Source organism: Protomyctophum bolini, assembly GCF_963924005.1.
Source record: "Protomyctophum bolini genome assembly, chromosome: 13".
NCBI lineage: Eukaryota > Metazoa > Chordata > Actinopteri > Myctophiformes > Myctophidae > Protomyctophum > Protomyctophum bolini.
In genome coordinates this window covers 20,556,344-20,576,439 of record NC_137874.1, presented here as the reverse complement: position 1 = coordinate 20,576,439, position 20,096 = coordinate 20,556,344, and the positions used below count along the sequence as shown (strand labels likewise).

Genomic DNA, 20,096 nt, shown 5'->3' with positions numbered 1-20,096 from the left:
CTCTCGCAAAGATTGGCCTACAATTTAGACATTGTACTGTAGCAGATCCTCTTATTGTAGCAGATCCTCTTATCCAAAGACGATGTTGGCAAAATTATCTCTCATACTGTACCAGAACAACACAGGGCCATAATAGCATCAATATCATATAGCCATGTCATACATAATTAAACATGGACATATTGTCCCATAAATTACTTTATGTTTAGATGTTGCAGTTGTTGTTTGTCAATGTTACAAACGTACAGGAATATTTGAGTCAACGTTAAACATGATTGCATGGTATATGCTGTATGTTATGAATGTTTCGATTTAATTTATAAATCAAACTTTTCTCTAGGGACTATGTTATGCTTTTGGAAAATGGTCATTAGGAAAGTACTGCAAATCCATATAGGCTACTGTGAATCAGAGTCAATGATATTGGTATAGTCCTTTAGAAACCAAAATAATTAGAACACAATCTGTTGATTTTTTATTTTGTTTTACCAGAGAGCTAATTCAATTTTGATCATGATGTCAAAATTCATGTCAAAACAGAAACAGGATTGCGTCAAAGTTCGTGTACATCTGTTCATCTTTTTGTATTGTCTTGGTGTTACAGTATGTGCTATGTGTTGTTTTTGATGTGGGTGTTTGAACAGACTGTAAAGACAAATATCCTTCGGGACAATACAGATTATTATTATCTAAATCTGAATCAATTATAAACGTTATTTGTATTAACAGATTACTATTCACATTGGACAAAATTACATTTTATTCACAAAACATTACATAATAGTAGCCTACTTTTCCACCACCGAACATTCTGTAAGACCGAGACCGAGACAAGCCTTACAAGAGGAATTGTATTGGTATAATAATGTCAGCAAATGGAAAATGTGAGGCTTTATCTCATGCACTGACTGACAGAATGTCTTCTCCAAAGAAGGTACTGTATTGACTGAGAAGAAATGTTACCAGACACCAGATCACTTAAATCACCCAGGATGCCATGGAACAATTCCTTCCCAGCAAAACTGTCATAACATACTGTAGGACAATGGTTTGATCAAAAGTGCAGAAACGCTGCTAGGAAGAAGGAAGAAGCTAGGAAGAAGCAGCATCATTAAAAACAAAACACAACCACCACAGCCAGATGTTTGCCAAGGACACATTCAACCAGGCCGTGAAGCAAGCTAGAAGGTATTACAACACCAAACTCGCCAAGGAACCAGCTGCTACAGTATAGTTTCCAGAAACGTCTCATCATAGAGAGCCCCCTCTCTCTGATTTCAGCCCCCTTTTGTGATGTTTTGCTGGGCCCTATATACCTCCGATATCTCTGTTATCATATAACCCACATCACCACATGAGAAAAAGCTGAATGGTTTCATGAGGCCTTTTTACAAAAATGCCACCTTCAAGATGGACAGAAACTAGCCAATCGGGCACAAGTCTCTCCAGTTAATAGGATCTACTAGCCAGTTACAATGCTCCTGTCCCTCTGCTAGTCCCTCTGCCTCGAGCCAAAGCTCCAGACTCCTCAAAGTTGCATTCCATATCACTATGTCCTACAGTCCTAAATTCCATAAAAATCTCATTCCAGTTGTCAAGCTGAAACTTTCTCATGTCAAGGACCCTCATAATAATATATTTGTGGATTTCAAACAAGATTTGTGACCACAAGATGATTTTGAAAATAACAGATCTACAGTACAAGCTCACAATGTGTCACATTGCAACAGGTTATTTGTAATTGGGTTGTTTTCATTCCAATATTTGATATAATTCTCTTCTTGTTTTGAGATTATTTGGTTGGCCCAGATTGATTGCCATCTGTCCTGAAGGCCTGTTGTGTGGGGGCAGAGCTTCAGAACCAGCTGGCATATTTGTTCAACTCTTGTTCAACTCTTGGCACTGAGGGGCCTTGCAGTAGGTGGATTGAGAATCACTTCATTTGTAGAATTTTGATTCACTTCCGTTTTGCAGTGTTCTGACTTCTGTATATGGAGCGTTTCTTTTTTGCTAATGGACTCCACACACCAATATAATATTATTGGGTCTACTGATTTCAGACTTTATTGCAGGTTATGTATGTCAATTTAAAATGTTGTTTGGATTCCGTAAAAAGCCTTTCAGCTCATAACAATCATGACAATTCCTAATCAAGCCTAATCAAATGTTTTGTATGTTCAATTTTGTTTCCTAATGTTGAATGCATTGTTCTGGGAATTGGGTCAAGTCTTTTTCATAATAATATGCTCATGTTTGGCTGAACTTGTGGGGGATATCCAGGCTGTGACATACTGTAAACACTCTCTGGAGGGAGACAGGATTACCGGGTCAGCAGCAAACATCAGACAATTAACCTCTGTGGCCTGCAGAGTCACACTCGGAGCATTTCTGCAAATGAATTCATACCTTTATATAATGTTGAAGAGGGTTGGGCCCTTATTGTAGCTCTAGTCCTGTTTCACCCTGCAGTACTGTTTGAAGTTATGATTTTCTTGTGTTGCCAATTTGAATTGTGCATCTGTTATTACTCTATCACTCAATTATAGATCTGTAAATTATTCATAGTAATGGGGAGAACTAGAGTATATTTTATTTATTTAATTTTAGCTTGATTATCAATTCTATATTTTACACTATAGTTTTTCAAGTAGTGTGTTGGGTTTCTATTCTATTTCCTTTGTGCTAATGTGTGAAAATGTTCAATCCATAATGTCTCCATCCTTAATGAACTGCCCTCAGGTTAAGACTGACCAGACTCAGCAGTTCCGCTGCTCTCAAAAGGATATAGATTCAATACTCTCTTCAAGTCATAATAAACTTGATTTCTAAAGAGCTTTTTGAAACATGGATACAAAGTGCTTTAAAAAAAGAATAGCAATAAGGAATTAAAACTAGAAAAAGTGCCCTTCTGGGCACAGGTCTCCACCAGGAGGATAGGAGTGTGTGTGTGTGTGATGTTTGGCAAAATGTTTAGGAGTAATATAAACATTTTTGTTTGTTTGTTTCTTGCAACAATTTTCTTCATTTTGTTGAGGAAATGCAGAGCCAAATCACTCATAGCATCTCTGAGGATAGAATTCTGGATGAGCAGGACATGTGCAGCATTTTGTACAAAACGGGCTACTCCTGAAAACTTTGGAAGGCAATCTTAGCTAATCAGTGTAGAATCTGAGAAATCCAACAGACTACAGAGATCATGTGTACCGATTTGCGTGAGATTTGGATGAAATCTGTGCAACTAACAAACAGAAATCGGCCTCATGGTGGTGCTATAACCGGCAGATGTGGAGGGATGCAGGGAAAATGTTTTTCCTGGAGTGTGCATACATAAGTTGTTATAGGTAAAAACAGGAATTGGCCTGTTATAGCGCCACAGTGAGGCTGATTTGGGGGGAAATTGTGGCATGTCGTCCTCGGCCTAGTGGAAATGTGCGTGTATAATTTCATGGAAATTGGACACCGTTTGTGATTTGTGGCATTTTGTTCGAAACGGACCAATCATGTGAGCTTTGGAAGGCAATCTTAGCCAATCAGAATGGAAGATGGGAAATTGTGCAGATGTGTGATTCCATGACTATGGAGATAGTGTATACCGTATACCGAATTGTGTGATGTATGGATAAAATGTGTATGAGTTATCTATAGAAATGTGTTTTGCCTAAATCGGCCTCATGGTGGCGCTATAACAGGCCGTTGAGGAATATTTGGGGCAGAGGTTCATCGTTGGCATCCAGGGAGTGTGTGTGCACAGTTTGGCATGGATCGGGCCAACGGTGCCGGAGATTAGCTGATAACGGAAGGACGGAAGGAAGGACACACACACGGACGGAGTGCAAAACATACTCTCTCCCCATGCCTTCGGCCTGGTGGAGACAACAAATAGCATGAAATAACAATCAATAAATTTAAACAAGTTAAAAACACGTAAAAAGGTGATTTAAACGATTACACCGATTTTGTTGGCCAATCACCCCAGTTGATGAGGCGAGTTTTAGGAACGAACAAAATGGCCCTGTGCGAGGGGGAACTGCCCATAGATCCGAAGTCCCGTTAGTCCGAACATGCACTGCTCCCGTGCTTGCGGTTAGGTTTAGGTTTGCTCCCGTGCTTGCGGTTAGGTTTAGGTTAGGGTTAGAGATAGGGATAGTAATTTCGGAACAATGAACCTTCTGACTAATGACATGTTACCGTGTGAGGATCTGAGAAGCTCAGGCTCATGTACCAGCATTAAATAACTGGGAACCTGGCTTTGCAAGGCTTTAAAAGGTAAATCTTAAAATCAATTCCGAAACTCATTGGCAGCCAGTGGAGAGATGCCAGGATGGGTGTAATATGGATGAGTTTCTTAGAATTAGTTAATAATCTAGTAGCTGAGTTTTGAGAGCACAAGCGAAGCCATGCAGAGGGGAGGTTGATAACGGGTTAACTGCGTATTGTTTCCTGTTACGGAGACGTTTTTTAAGTGAGTGGAGTTTCATCTCATAGACTCTTCCGACTCTGGGGCATGTGTCTGGAGCACAACGTTAAACGGCATTCACTTTGCCAAGTCACTTTGCCACTCGATTTGCCACTCAAAAGCTGGGCATAGGACTATGAGGGGCTAGGCTGCGCCCCTCAAAAACTAAGCTATGGTGACTAAAACTATGACTAAATTATCTTGACAATTTAGTCAACAAATAGCTAGACGGAAATGTTTCTAGGATTATAATTTTAAATGATTATTTAGGGAGCTTGCTGGGTGACAAAACGGTCACCTTGACTACCGGTCACACTACATTGTGTACCAGTCCAAACCAGTCCAATAATATTGGACTGGTTTGGTTAATATTATTAATGCACTTCCCATTGCAGTCAGAACTGCAGCATCACTCCCAATCTTCCGCCGTAGTCTTTTCAGACTCCATCATGGCCCATAGCACTTACCCCACCCCCTTAGATAGCATTTCTGTAGACTTAGATAGCATTTGATACAGACTCATAGCATGTTATGTAGACAGCATAAGTGCATTGTATGTAGTCATAGCACGTCATAGTACATATGTATAGCATAGTAGTATAGATGTATAGTTTCATTATATAGATATTCCACTGTTACTTTCTTAGCTTACGCATGTTTCATGATAAATGTTTTTATGTGATGTATTCCCATTTCCCATGCTTTTTTGTTCTTGCTTAATGTAAATCGCTCTGGATTAAGAGCGTCTGCTAAATGCCTAAATTGTAATTAATAATATTATTATTATATTCCCCTGCATCTGGTAAAGCCATACATATATCTGATTGAAGTTGGGAAATATGTCATGAAAGAAATATGGGAAACGTAAAAACTTTGAGGATTTATAATGACGTTTATAAACTGGATTTATACCAAACAATATGTCCCAGACTCTATGCCTATCTGTCACTTCCTCTCTCTATTCTCTCCCAACACACTCTACTTCTGTCCCCATATCTCTCTCGTTCTTCCTCACACACATGCAAGCACAGTCATACACACAAACGGTAACGCGTGCGCACGCACACACACAAAAATAATCCCCATCGACAGTCTTGTGAAAATTAAACTACTGTTCGATTAATCCTAATTAAATAAAAAAACTTTTTCTCCTATAGTTTTCAGATTGTCACATTTAAGAATGGAGGTACTGCTGAATCCTGTTCATTCTTGTTCAGTGCCTTTATTAGATTCTCATTAGCGTTTGTGGGGGTCGGATGGGTTTGGGGTAAATCCACATGGGTGTGAAATAAATCGCTGTTGCACACATTAACTGGGAGTTTTATTTTCCTTGGTTGTCCCCACACACACACACACACACACACACACACACAATCAGCCGTTCCTCAGGCTCTGGAACAGCTTGCCTCTCCATATTAGAGCTGGCCAGTCCATAGATGTTTTAAATTGTAAAATACTAATTTATTTCTCCTGGCCTTCGGTGACAGTTGTACTTGGCTGTTGTAATATACAACATGCTGTGTACTTGTACAATGTAGTTGTACGTAACTATACAATGTACTTACATGTATTGTGTACTGCCTGAACTGTGGCATACTTTATAGTCAGCTCCTGGAGTAGAGCAAGCAGCAAGGTCAAAGCGTGCTGCGGCAGTGATTGTGATGTCTAGTCAGTGACGTCATTAGGACATGTGGATCCAGAGCTATATACTGTATGTGCTGTATTAATGTAATAAACTTTATGAAACTGTCTGGTGTCATGTTATTGTTCTCCCGGACTGGGCCCGTCCGTCTGTCCGCCGCCAAACCAAGGAAATATTCAACCGGGTCGTCATCACACCCCAACCTCAGCCTACACACACAAGACCGGTCTGTCAGAACCAGACGAGGGTCCAGTACTTAGTATAGTATCATAACACTTGGCACCCTTGGTTTTTCCTCCAGACTGCCGTGCAATGTTTTTGTTTTTTTCCCTGTATATTATTATATTCTACTGCTTCGTTTTGTTTTAACCTTTACAGCACTGGTCACGTTAATGTGCTCCATTAATAGAACTTGTGTTGGGTTGAGTTGAGCCGTGTGCTTTACAGAACATACTCAGACACAGATGTGCACACAGAAACACACAACACAACAGTACACACACACACACACACACACCTGCGTGTTCTCATTCTGCCTCTCTATTCTCGTCTTTCTCTCAACCCCCCACCCCCCCACCCACCCACACACACACAGACACAACAATACTAACATACCTGTACTGTCCTCATAAACCACAGTAAGCTTCTTCCATCTAAAGAAGGTCACTATATCCAGTATGGCCCTGGCGATAGCGGTGTACTCCGGGTGCAGATTGATGAAGAACGTGTCCTTGTTGTCAACAGAGGGATGTTTCCAGCGTGTCTGGATGTGGGGGACCTCCAGGGCGTTGCAGATGGACTGGACAGCACTGACCGAGGAGCTGTGTGACGGGCCAAACACGGCAGCAACGCCCAACGCCAGCTGGTCACACACTGTCGGAGCAGAGCGCAAAAGGTCAGCGGGCCTCATTTCGTGACACGTTAGCTGTGCCAAGTTGTGTGTACATTGGTTAGTAAAGGGAGAGTAACCACGTGATTATTTCTTCATACTTAATTAACAGTGTCTCTTTGAGACTTTAGACTTGCACATCAAACAACTCCGTTACACAGCAAGCAGTACATGGAACAGGCAGGCCCCCCCAAAGGTCTATCCTTGACCCCCCAATACTTTTTTCATCTGGACTAGGCCTAAATCTCTTCAACAAAAATGTCCGATCAACAAGCTCACAAGTCTGGACTAGCTACGTAGTCGGAATGGCAGTGCGTCGGAATGCCACTCCGTCCCCGCCGTGAGTTTGTAGATGGGCCATTTTCGCAGGATGCTTGCCTAAGCCGGAATAGGGTGCTGGTGTTCATGTGGTTAAAGCATGATGTGTTGTCAGCGGCTCCCCTGAACTCACCTCTCCTGGACGCCTCAAAGCCATCAAAGAGGTTGATTCTCTGAATGTCGTAGGTGAGAGTTGTGTTGGGCATCAGGGTCCGGTTCCGGTTTATGCTGGTAACGGCAAACTTGAAGGCCAACTCATCCATGCTCACCAACTCGCTCTCCCGCGTCTCAAAGATGCCACCTGCACATGGAGCAGAATGGGTGTAAAAATACACTGTAAATGAGTCTGTTTGATGAGGGCTAGGTGCACAGAAAAATGACATAGCAAAAATCTCCATCGTTGCCAAAGATTTATTTCTTCAAAGGTTTACAAAAATTAAATAATCAAAATAATTTAGCAGGAAAAAAGATTTCACAAAAATAAAATATAACTTCCAAATAAAATGAAAATAACAAACTTAAATGACATGCTTAAATTCAAGTACCCAGTCTGGACATTACCAGTCCTAACACTGTCCTAGGGCAGAGCTTCCCGCATTGTGCCCCTTCCCTCCCCATGTCTCACCATGGACTGACTACATCAATTCAAACTTAGGCCTCTGACTAGTGGCCCATACCATCTGTCTAGAGACAGGTTTCCCCAAAGCATTCACTTACAAATCTAGTGAACATGTAACACAGAAAACATTTCCCAACCTTTACTGTATACTTGTCAATACTAAAGTAATTAACAAACCAGGTTTTAAACAACCCGTCTTGTTGCAATCATACTAAATAGTATGTATTGCCAGACACCTGCACCCCCGCAACATGGTGCAACCCAATTTGAATCCTCCACCTATAAAAGGAGCAGTGGATTCAGTGGTGACTCTTTTGTGTAACTTTGACCAGAAATGAGGATGGTGTGAGTAGTGGATGTTTGACCACATAGTAATGATAATACTTAAAGTCTTAAACTGTTGGACTTTGAAAGGAATAAAAGTATGTTTGACCAACCCATTGTCTGTCCAAATTATGAAATGAATGAATATATGCATATAAAACTGTAGAACAAGTCAAGTATGAGGTTATGCCAAACAGAAAATGAAAAACAATTATGTTTGGCTCAAGAGGAAAAGTGAGAAAGCATTCTGTCTCTCTCACACACACACACACACACACACACACACACACACACACACACACACACACACACACACACACACACACACACACACACACACACACACACACACACACACACACACACACACACACACACACACACACACACACACACACACACACACACACACACACACACACACACACACACACACACACAGTAACGGCGGACGCCATTACTATACCTAATGCAGATGCTAACACAATTCTACATGGTATAATGTAAATAAGGACACAAATTGTAACAAATGCATTTATTGAAGTTAAAGGGGAGTGCGGGCAGCTCAAGGTTATACAGGGGGGACACTGAGTTGTCGGTGATTCATTGAAGTGGCGGATCTCCTCATACACCTACAAATGAACAGATATAAGGCACATTAGGAATAAAGAGGACCGCATACTTTCTAATTGACCAGTATAATGAGAAGACTTGTGAAGAAGGAATGTAAATCTCTGATGTCTAAACTTACCTCTGTTTACTCTCATCCTCCTCTCAGGGTGGTGTTCGGGCAAATGAGTTCCCTCTGGGTATAGGCACCCCTTTTATAGTTCCGGGAGGGACCAAGTGGGAAATGGATAGCAGGGGGGATTGGGTTGGACTATAATGAATGTAATCCTGTATGTGTTGTCTATATATTTCTATGCTAACTACTAACGGTGAATAGGTATTGAGGGTGCATATACATGGAGTAAGTTTATATAAAATGGCATGGTGTGATTCTAAGAGTGGGGAATATTGTTATTGTTACCTGGGGAATAGTATGTGCTATAAACCAGGTAATGGACTGCCCTATAAAAGGCAGTCAGTTGTCTTTAACCCGAGATATGACAGGTTGTCTTGCATATGACTGTCAAAGTGATTGAAAAACAATGGAGAAATAAAGCCTTATTGAAGGTGCCCTGGACTGGTCATTTGTTGCCTTGGCCGCTCGACACTCTCACACACGCACACGCACACACTTCCACACTTAACCCTTTACATTTTTTTGTACCCCAGGGATGTATATATTCTTTTTAGAAAAAGAGAAAAATGAATAAAAACATACAATGACTATATAAAACACACAAACAATATACAGTGCAGGGACAAAACATCAAGAGAATCAAACAACAGCAACATCAAAATCAATGTTCAATACAAATGTGAAGAATACTGATTTATCATCGTCAAGCCTCAGCTTCAGGAAGGTATTTCCAGACAGCGTCAAGGAGCCCTGACTATGACTATGGCATGGTCCCCCTTTGTCTTCAGCCTAGAAAAGAGATGGGGTGCCAGAGAGAGCCAGAGAATCCTAGGAGTGAATTATGGTTCAGTGGGAAAGCTTTCCTTTGTGGCATTGGTAACTATGTTCCCCTGTAATTGGACTTCTGATTATAATCACCAAAAGAGCCACTTGCAGACCCCTGGCAGAATAGAAGCAGGGCCCTGTAGGCAAGCCTTTACACAACATACCACAAATGAACCAAGATTATACCCAATCATGAGCCTTTGACCTTCATCCATTACAAGTGAGTCTTCTGCATTCTATCGAAGAATGAACAATTTAGCATCATCAACACTGGTGATCAGTCCATGGCATAAAAGATAAACATAATTTAGCATTTAATTAAACCAAATTAATGGTAGAGGAGTGGGGAACTTGTGTATCGTGCCTACAGTTTTGCAGATGAAATCTGCAAAGTCTATGGATGGAATTTCTTCCTGGGTTCCATCCCCAAAACCAGCACATTCATAGGTGAAATATTTCCTAGACTAGACATTTTAAGTACTTATTATGACTCAACAACCTCCAAGTATGGGACTAAATAAAACTAGCTCTACGCCTACATTCTTGTCTGCAGTGACTTGAAGAAAGCTGTATTTCACTCTAAAGTCTTTATGGTCTTTAAATGAATATAATGTCCACCATAAAAACCTAATGCCCCATTTTTCAACGTCCCTGTATTTGATATTGCAAAGTGATACCTATCCTATGTTCCTGTTGGAACATGCAAATGAGTGTTTGCATTTTAAGTGTTTCTAAGAGGAACAATTATTATTCTTCCCAGATACAGTACCTTCACTTCCTGCTTATAAGGATTCTGTTATGTTCTCTCTAATTATGTGTGCACAGGGCTGGAACAGGAGGGTCCAAGGCCACACAATGACACTTTAAATTGGGACAGCACAGCAATCATCAAGGTAGTGAGTGAGGCCATAATGGGTAGATGGATAAAAAAGCCTGAAACCTCCTTACGTCAATTTGCCCATCTCATATGATCATTCATAACAGGTCACAATGTAAGTAAAAAAAAACGTGAGTTGAAATGAGTCTACCAGTCACATTGTTCAACAAAACTATGACATCTACCAATGTATGCCCGATGCCGGGGCAATGTTTTACCTTCAGATCGTGCTGAAAACCTTGCAATTAGTTGCAGCTTTATTATGTTAAATTAGTGTAATTAGTTGCAGCTTTATTATGTTACAATTAGTTGCAGCTCATGCCATGCTCATACATATAGTAGAGACAGACAGACAGACAGACACTTGTGGAAGTGGCTGGCACTGCTTAAAAATGACATGTTACAGTCAGTCTTGGTCCAAAATAACATGTCCACTAGTAAATCCACAAGATTGCAATTACGACATCCCATTATCCGTTTCCAATTACCAGAACGGTACCATTGACCACATAAATGTTTTTATGTCCTTGCTCCTGAAATTACAAGCAAAGCTGAAGTGATGGGGAGACAGCCTTGATAGAGAGATCTGGGGCTACATAGACCAGACAGAACAGAATGGAAAGATTTGTCTCTCTACAGGGAAGGGATAAAGAGGTGCAATGAAGTGATGATAGATTTATCCCTTTGCAGGGTTGAAGGAAAAATATTTTTAGAAGCATTGGGGAAATAGAACTGAGCCTCTGCTAAACACCCGTTATGACAATTTGTTCAACAACCCACCAGGGGGAGAGTGCGTATGTGTGTCCGTGTGTGTGTGTGTGTGTGTGTGTGTGTGTGTGTGTGTGTGTGTGTGTGTGTGTGTGTGTGTGTGTGTGCGTGTGTGCGTGCGTGTGTGCGTGCAATCCAATCCCTTGTATTACAACAAATAGCCTTATTTCGAAGAGAGCTCAGCTTCTCTATTGTATGACTGCTGCAGGTTTTCTTCAAGAACACCATTCATTGAACCCTGCGCTGGTGTATCCTTACCTAATGGATTAATGTACCTCATAGCACTAAGAGCATCCATTTCATTAAAGAATAATGAAGAATAATTTACCAGACAAATCGCTCCATCTGGCCCAGAAGACAGCATATTGTTTAGGAAGTGCTACAGATGTACAGACCGCCTTTTGATCTGGTATTGATAATGCACCTTGGGCATGCAGACGGTAATACAGACAACATCCAACAGGGAGACACCCTAGCCCGCTTCCTGTTTATAATAGCGATGGACTACGCCCAGAGACTTGAAATCAGTGGCAGGGAGACAGAGAGGAGACACGGGTTCACGCTGGTACCAAGAGAGTCTAGGCAAGTACATCCCATCATGATAACAGACCTCGGCCCGGAGGACGTTTACGGGACCTACCATGGGTCACAGGCAAAGTCGGAGAGAGAAGGATGAGGTTGGCCGGGCACTGCGTTGGGCACCTGGAACTGGTGGTAAGCAAACTGACACTGCGGGAGCCAACCCATGGCAAAGCCAGGAAAGGAGTCGCATCACCTACGTAGATACAAAGCGACGGAGCTAACAACACTACGGAGCTCAAGACAGGAGGGTGTGTGGAGGGCAGCGAGTCAAGAAGACAGGGAGGTGTGTGGAGGGCAGCGAGTCCAGAGTTGGTGTTGGCTAGACCACACTCTCGCATCGCATCGAACCCTGGACATAGGATTTGATTTGTTCTGGTTATGGTCGATGAGGGGGAATCAATGCCTCTACTTTTAATATTAATGTTGATATTTAATTTATGGGCAAATAAGGGAGGAAGGTCTTTAAAAAAACACGAGGAAGACTATGTTTCCTGTACCTTTTAAATAAATGTTTGCATCGTGGCTAAGAGTTGTGCGGCCTCATCCGTCTCAACAATATTCAATTTATAGCAGATCTGGAAGACGTGGAAGCTCACACAACGTGAACTACTATTTTAGCTATTGTCATACGCCACATTTTATGGACAGATTGCAAACAGATCAAGATTTCTATTAATTCATGGTTTGTCTTCCATGTTCTTTACAATAACATTTTTGTACATGGAAATCAATGGTGCATAAGTAGTTAAGTTTGTTGAATTATTGGCAGTGTTGTTTAATGCTGTATTCCTCTTCAATTTTGAGATGAAATAACATTTTGGCCCACAGAGGAACAGGCATGCTAGCAAACTCGTTTAATTAGAAAAAGCATTTAAGCACAGAGATTGTTATTGTAATGAAGTCAAGATACTGGTGACACATTTCTAATTTGTTGCATAATATGCATGGTGTGTTCCATGGACCGGTCCCTGGACCACTAGTGGATTGTTTGAAATAAGCTAGAACTTTGTCAAATTCTCAGATCTCTATGAGAGGAATATATTCAGTAGTTTTGAGAAAATTCGTAGCAAATATGATCTACCCCACAATAATCTTTTCCGATACTTTCAAATTAGAGACTTCTCAATTCCCCTCCTACCCTGAGAAACCAGCGAATAAACCATGGGACAACCTTCTAATACTGCATCCTGGGCAAAGGGGCCATATTTCAGTGACTTATCAATCTCTTATGAGATTAAACATCCTCCCTATGGACAAGAATAGGAATAGGGTAGGTGGGAGACCGAGTTGGGTGAAACCTTTCTTGATGAATGGTGGGATGGGCTATTGATCGAGTCAACACATCAACATCATGTGCTAGACTAGGCCTTATTCAATTCAAAGTCTTTCATAGACTTCATTACTGCAAATCTAAACTTGCCACAATATAACCTGGAATTGATGATAAATGTGATAGATGTGCTCTCTCACCAGCTAGTCACACACATGTTCTGGTCTTACCCCAAGCTGGTACACTATTGGACTAAAATATTTGAGATTTTGTCTGATATATTTGAGGTTCGTTTGGAGCCGTCACCCCAGATAGCTATTTTTGGGGTACCATCAGATTTTGAACTTCTAACCCAGAAACAGTCTAATATGGTGGCATTTGCCACAGTGTGATAGCAAGACGTAGAATATTGTTGGGAATGGGATGGAAATCCCTAACTCATCCTTCTATAGCTATGTGGCTTAAGGATATTATGAGGGTTTTTTTTATTGGAAAAAAGTTTACAATTAGAGGTTCAACAGAAAGGTTATTTTCTAGCTGGCAACCATTTATTACCTATATTGAGAATCTGAGAGTACTTCCATGTTTGTTTTTGCTTTCTCATAATGATAGAATTGTCTATAAAGGAGTATATCATTTATAGGGGGTGATGAATGACAACATTCCGATTCAACGCAATCTTTTCTAACATAACTTGTGACTATCTCTTGAACTCGAATAACCCAACTCATAATTGTAATTATTTTATTTTGCATTTATATTGTTTTTGTCATCTGTGTTTAAATATTTTTTTGTGTCCTATTGTTTACACATGGTCAAATATGCATGGTTGTTTGATTGGACTTGACTTTTTGTTGTTATTGTTTTTGTGTGTACTCTGTACTCGATGAGATGCAGTTCTGATTAAAATCGACATTCACTACCTGAGCAGTGTAGAACGTGTGTGGGGAGAGCTGCATGTAAATGAGATGGACTACTTGTGTCTGATTTCTTCAATGCATTGTGGAGAAGAAAGGGTGGACATTGGATATTTCCTGTCACTCTGCCACTAATCCCTTTTCTGAAACCAATTCCTCTGGCTGCTGAATCGGTTCCTCCAAATTATCACTCCGCAGCAGATACTGTAGGTATCATTCATAGCACTTTTGCATCCAACTCCCAATAACTGCAGTGTGAAGCTCTCAGTATTGCAAGTGGCCCCCCAAATAATCAGCAAGGGCGAAAGCCGCTGCGGTCAGTGGTCCGACGCGGCGGTCGCCAGGGCTGCAACGGGAACAGAGTCAGTCTCACTCTCCAATTCGGCTTCGGGTTCTTGGAAACCAATACCACAATTTCTGTGTTAGCCGATACAGATACCGAATCCAGAGAATAATATTTATGAAAATAAAAAATAAAACGGATCTTATTTTGAAGTCCACCGACTGGGAATAGTGTAGTTGTAGTGTTTATAGCTATATATATATATATATATATATATATATATATATATATATATATATATCGTGTTGTGTTTCTTCCTCACTAATGTGAACTTGCAGTTTGGGCAACTTGAAAGCAAACTCCACATGCCCCAACATTTTTATTTACCTGCCATAGTGTCAACTGCATATAGGCCTATATAATACCCGTGTCGGTTTCGGTGGTTAGACTGGCATATTCGCAGATACCGATATGACCGATATGACCAAATAAGGGCCGATCCGATACTTTTCCAATACCCAATACCGATACGGTATCGGGTCATCTCTAATTTGAATGATAATATAACTGTAAAAGATTCCAAAGATAATATAAGTTACCACCTTAAGAACTGTTCAGCAATATGTACCTGCCACCTTAAGTGCGCCATGCATTCTGTGTCATTATTCCAGTCAGAGCGGTGAATGCAAGTCAACTACACGTTCACTCGTCTCCTAAACTATCATCAATATTGTGCAGCATTGCAGTGCCAGTGTGTGTCTTTGATTACTAAAACACATTCAAACACACTCTCAGTGCTGTATCTTCATTCCCATGCCATGCCCAGCATAAACCCCCTTCACTCTCCTGTCCAGTGTGTTCTGACCGATGCCCCGGGGGGGAATGAATCACAACTACACAGAACTAGTCCATGCTAATACAGTCCTTTCAAACCCAATCCAACAATAACATTAATACAAAATAAATAATGTAACAATAAATAGGAACTTAAAGTAGAATATACTATGTTAGTTCCCATTGATCCAAGCTGGAACACCATTGACCATTTCAATAAACATGCTCTGAAAATGCATGTGGCCCACCCATCTGGCGTCATAACCAGGCTGCCGTGGTCAGATGGGTGGGCCGCTTTTGAGATTGTCAAGTGGGCCCTGATCCAGAAAAGGTTGAGAACCACTGCTGTAGGTGACTGCTGTATGAGTGTGTTACAGCCAGGGCCCAGGGATCACTAGCTAACACATTCAAGCTTTCTGTAGCATAAAATCCAGAGCTCAGAGTTGGCCGATATCGTTATACATTTTAGGTATGGCTGTCAGGCAAGAACCAACTAACTCTCTAAAGAAAATCACACCCATGTGAAGTGAGGGGCGCTCTTAGCATCATACATCATATAGGCTACATCATATTCTTTGCTCAGCCAAACAAATCATCACAAATGTCATTCCGGCCAATCAGAATTTGCGTCTTCACTTTTCTGTCCTCACTTTTGTCTTCAATGTTTGTGTGTACACAAACACGGAAAGCTGGGCATAGGAGGGGCTAGCGCCATTCAAAAAGATCCAGCTGAAGTGGAGTTAGGAGGTTTTGGCTGAAACGCCTTTTAATACTTTTATTTGGTTCAATATCTTTTGAGGTGTGCTAGCCCCTCCAGCTTTGCGTGTTTGTGTGTATCCCATAGCGATGATTTGACTTAACACTAGACTTAAAGGGTGTTCAATAGCAGTGATTTATGAAAAAAAGGGCTAAACAGCCAACAGGTGGAGTTAGCTGGTTTACCTGCAGACAGTTTGATGATCCAATGGAGTTAGGAGGTTTTGGCCGAAGCACTTTTTGATACTTTTCATTGGTTCAATATCAGCCAATAATCCTTGGAATCTTCCTAACTTTTCATCGCCTCCATTTGGCCTCCCTGGTCATCAATATTACAGGTAGCGCAAAAGACTAAAGGTCTGAATCGGATAATTATCTCTCCATCCTGAAAACCCAGAGGCAGAGAGGAACAGAGACCAGTAAGAAGTGCGATAGGTTTCTCTTTCTTTTTCCTCTCGCTCTTCACACACACACACACACACACACACACACACACACACACACAGTGGCTGTGCCAACAAAGCAGTTAAGCAGTCATTATTGGTCAAGAATGATTTACAATATTGAACAGTGATCACGTGGGCAACTGCAGAGACCAGACAATGCAGGATTTACAATATTGAACACTGATCACGTGGGCAACTGAGACCAGACAATGCAGGACTCTCATCGTGCACTAAATCTCTTCATTCACATGCCTCTTCAACTCAATCAACACATGTCAGATGTCACGGTCAGTGAAGGCAATTCTCCATTCCAGTCAGCCAGCCAGCCAACATGCAGCCAGCCAACCAGTATTACATTACATATTCATTCTCTGCTGACCAAACCCTGAATCTGAGACATGCAGGGACATAATGAGATGTAACCTGTCACCAATAGGTGAGCCCGCCTTGCGCTGATGAAGTGCCTGCGCCCCTGAAGCCCACCACAGTGACATTGCCCGCGTGGTATAGGCTACCAGCCCAGTGCGCCTCAAATCCATCAATCTCGGTGATGGATAGGGTGTCACTGTGCCCACGGCATCTGGTAAGATGTACTGCGGAGGGGACGTGTGTTTGAATGGAAATGCTACAGATGGGTCTCTGGTGGCAAGGATAATGTACAGAAATCAATAAACTAAATTAGTTTAGCCTATATACTTAACTTACACGAATAACAGTTGAATGAGCTGTGCGTAATGACGCACGTATACTACTACTGTTGCATTATAGCCCGCAGGAGGTTATAAACAGGTAGAATCACAAAACACAATGTTTTGTGACTTTTTTATTTTGCCTATTAAACAATAACATGGGCTAGGCAAGAATAAATCGAAATTGAATAGGCATGTCAAATGAATCAATTAAGAAACAGGGGAAAGGTTAAGTTGGTTGGCTATGCTTCTTTTTACATTTCATGTAAGTTATCTTAAAACGCCGAAATATCACGATGCGAGTTACATTACATAGCTGTTGGAAAAACTCTAGTTGGTTAAATAATGCGAGTGCGACACGTAGACTATAGTATAATATCTACGCGTGATGTTGGAAATGGAGCCCCCACTGGCCCCCAGTAAAGCATTATTGGCGACCTAAATTGCTAATAGTTGTCAGGTGTGTTGCTCTTCTTACCAATTCTAAGCACTTGTTGTGAGCTCAGACAAAACTGAGTCGTCAGGAGAAGACAATACGCGTAAAGTCTCTTTTTATCCATAGTTCCCCAGTTGGACACAGTCACTCGGCATCAATCTCCGTGGTGCTTTAATAGTTCATTGTTAGAAAAGGAAACAGCTTTTGTCCACGCTATGGAGTCCCTGACGTGTCATCTCTGTCCTTTATTCATTAGTGCCAGTGGGCGACCATTCCGACCAAGCACAGGTTTCCCATGTAGAAGTTACTCCCGACATGGTGCTTTGCGCTTCGCATCAATACCGAATCAAACTGCGGGATATCATCGCCACCGTCGCATATAGAATCCAACTTCTTGTAGCATCCGTCAGACGTATTAATGAAAGAAATAGGAAACGAAACATGTCCACCGTGACCTCCGGGTAGGAGCGAGGGCGCTTGTCTCTGCGCGTTGAGGGGATTTAGAGGCAGCAGCTGGATTATCAACAGCCCTGAACACCGGTCCTGATTAGAGGGGGGGGGGAGGGGTAATCTTCAAATTAAACGGAGATGCTACGACCGATTATATAGTCACTAGTAGTAGTCAGACTTCAGCACTGCAAAGATGGTCCTTTCCTTAAATTCCTTGTGATGTGGTTTGTGGTGGTGGAAGTCGGGGAACTGTGTTGACCACTCGCATTCGGAAATTCTCCCCATCAGATGTCAAATAATAATAGGCTAAAGTAAATAGTTATGAGAGAATTAGACTATTAATCTAAAAAGGAGCAGAATCGAAGCAGTAGAAGGCTATGGACCAGAGCTAAGTGATACCCTGCTTGCCTGCTATAATCTCTAAAACTGCACACACTATATTTTAATTTAGACTGAAAAACTTTTGTTCAGCAATGCAATATGGCTGGCTATATGCAGGTATACTGTAGGCTCCTGTAAATAAGCGACTGACGGATTGGATATGAGCTGGTTACTGGTAGCCTGTAGCCTACTATTTTGTTTGAGAAAATACCTTGGCAAAATAAATCTTCAAATAGCATCAGCTAGGTCCAAAAAGTACAAAGGTCCCCACAACAGACTCCGCTAAAGTCTAGAACAGGCCGTTCTCAACATGTTTGGCTGGGGGACCCCAGCATAGTGTATGCAAACTATGCATGTACTATCTAAACTTTATATATATATATATATATATATATATAATATATATATATATAATGTGGGGACCCCCCCTAGGGGTCGCGACCTACGGGTTGAGAACCCCTGGTATAGAATATCACAGAAAAGCATCTAAGCATGTACATGTATTGTAGCCCTTCACCAAATTTGACGATCGTTGTCAGGCTACCCTGACAATAACATGTTCTCTTGTTCCCCCTGCTGGATGGGATTGTGCAGTGCACTATAGTGTCATAATTGTAATTTAACGTTTCAATTTTGCACACAGTCTCACACACAGTCACACACAGACACACACACACACACACACACACACACACACACACACACACACACACACACCTAGTTTAGAAAATTTATTTTCCATATGATATAGCAATAACATTAAAATAACAATAATACACAGTTTTATGTACGAGCACAGTTGTAAAAGTACAAAGAAGACAAAGGGTTCTTTCCCTTTGCAATTGTAGTGGTCTCACAATACACAATCTCAAGAATGGGTCCTTACTAAGTTATACTGAGGACCTGAGTTCCTCTCACCCTGTATGCTAAATCTAATTAAACTGTCATAGCCTAAGATTTAGAGTTTTAGACCTTTTCAATCTGCGAAAGTCTAAGGCTTAATTTCCCTGAGGTGACACCAGCTGAGACCTTACGGGCTCTGAACATGCAAAATAAGGTGCTTACCCTGATCCCCCAAATGTCAGATAGGCGTATGGGGTGCTTGTGCAATGTATTAGTGCGTAGTTTTCAATTAAAATGTGTTTTAATCCTGTTTGTGGCCGAATGCCATGTTTTCCCCCTTGTGTTCTTTCCGTTTACGTTCACTACCGCCCTCTATGTCCATTGGGAACTTCCGACAGAATCGGTGGCCACAAACAGGATTAAAACACTTCTTTATTGAAGACTATGGACTAATACATTGCACATGCACCCCGTAGGCCTCTCTAACATTTGGGGCATCAGGATAAGCACCTTATATTTTGAATTTGTACTTGTTCTGAGCCCTAAGGTCTCAGCTGGCTGACCTTCCTCCACCCTCAGGAAAATTAAGCCTTGGTTTAAAGGCTCATACATAGTCTGGATTTACGGTGGTGGGGTGACCACCGAACTACAACATGACGTCACGAGCCGCGGTGAAGAGCAAACCACCGCCACCGCTCCAGCCCTTCTCTCTGTTTTTACTCACCACTGCTCAACGTTAATGACCA

General features: G+C 41.5%; 1 protein-coding gene across 4 annotated transcripts in view; it reads right to left on the bottom strand.

Moving 5' to 3' along the window:
* The window catches only part of LOC308326950 (glutamate receptor ionotropic, kainate 1-like), a 49,520-nt gene extending 31,411 nt beyond the window's left edge, over positions 1–18,109 (bottom strand). For all 4 annotated transcript variants that reach the window (XM_080780042.1, XM_080780044.1, XM_080780043.1 and 1 more), the window contains exons 1-3: positions 17,719–18,109; positions 7,439–7,606; positions 6,714–6,971 (exon numbers count right to left, since the gene is read on the bottom strand). In XM_080780042.1, the coding sequence (XP_080636168.1) occupies positions 6,714–6,971; positions 7,439–7,606; positions 17,719–17,800 (508 nt within the window). In that variant the 5' untranslated portion in view covers positions 17,801–18,109. The remainder of the gene's footprint in view (positions 1–6,713; positions 6,972–7,438; positions 7,607–17,718) is intronic.
* Positions 18,110–20,096: the final 1,987 nt, after the last annotated feature.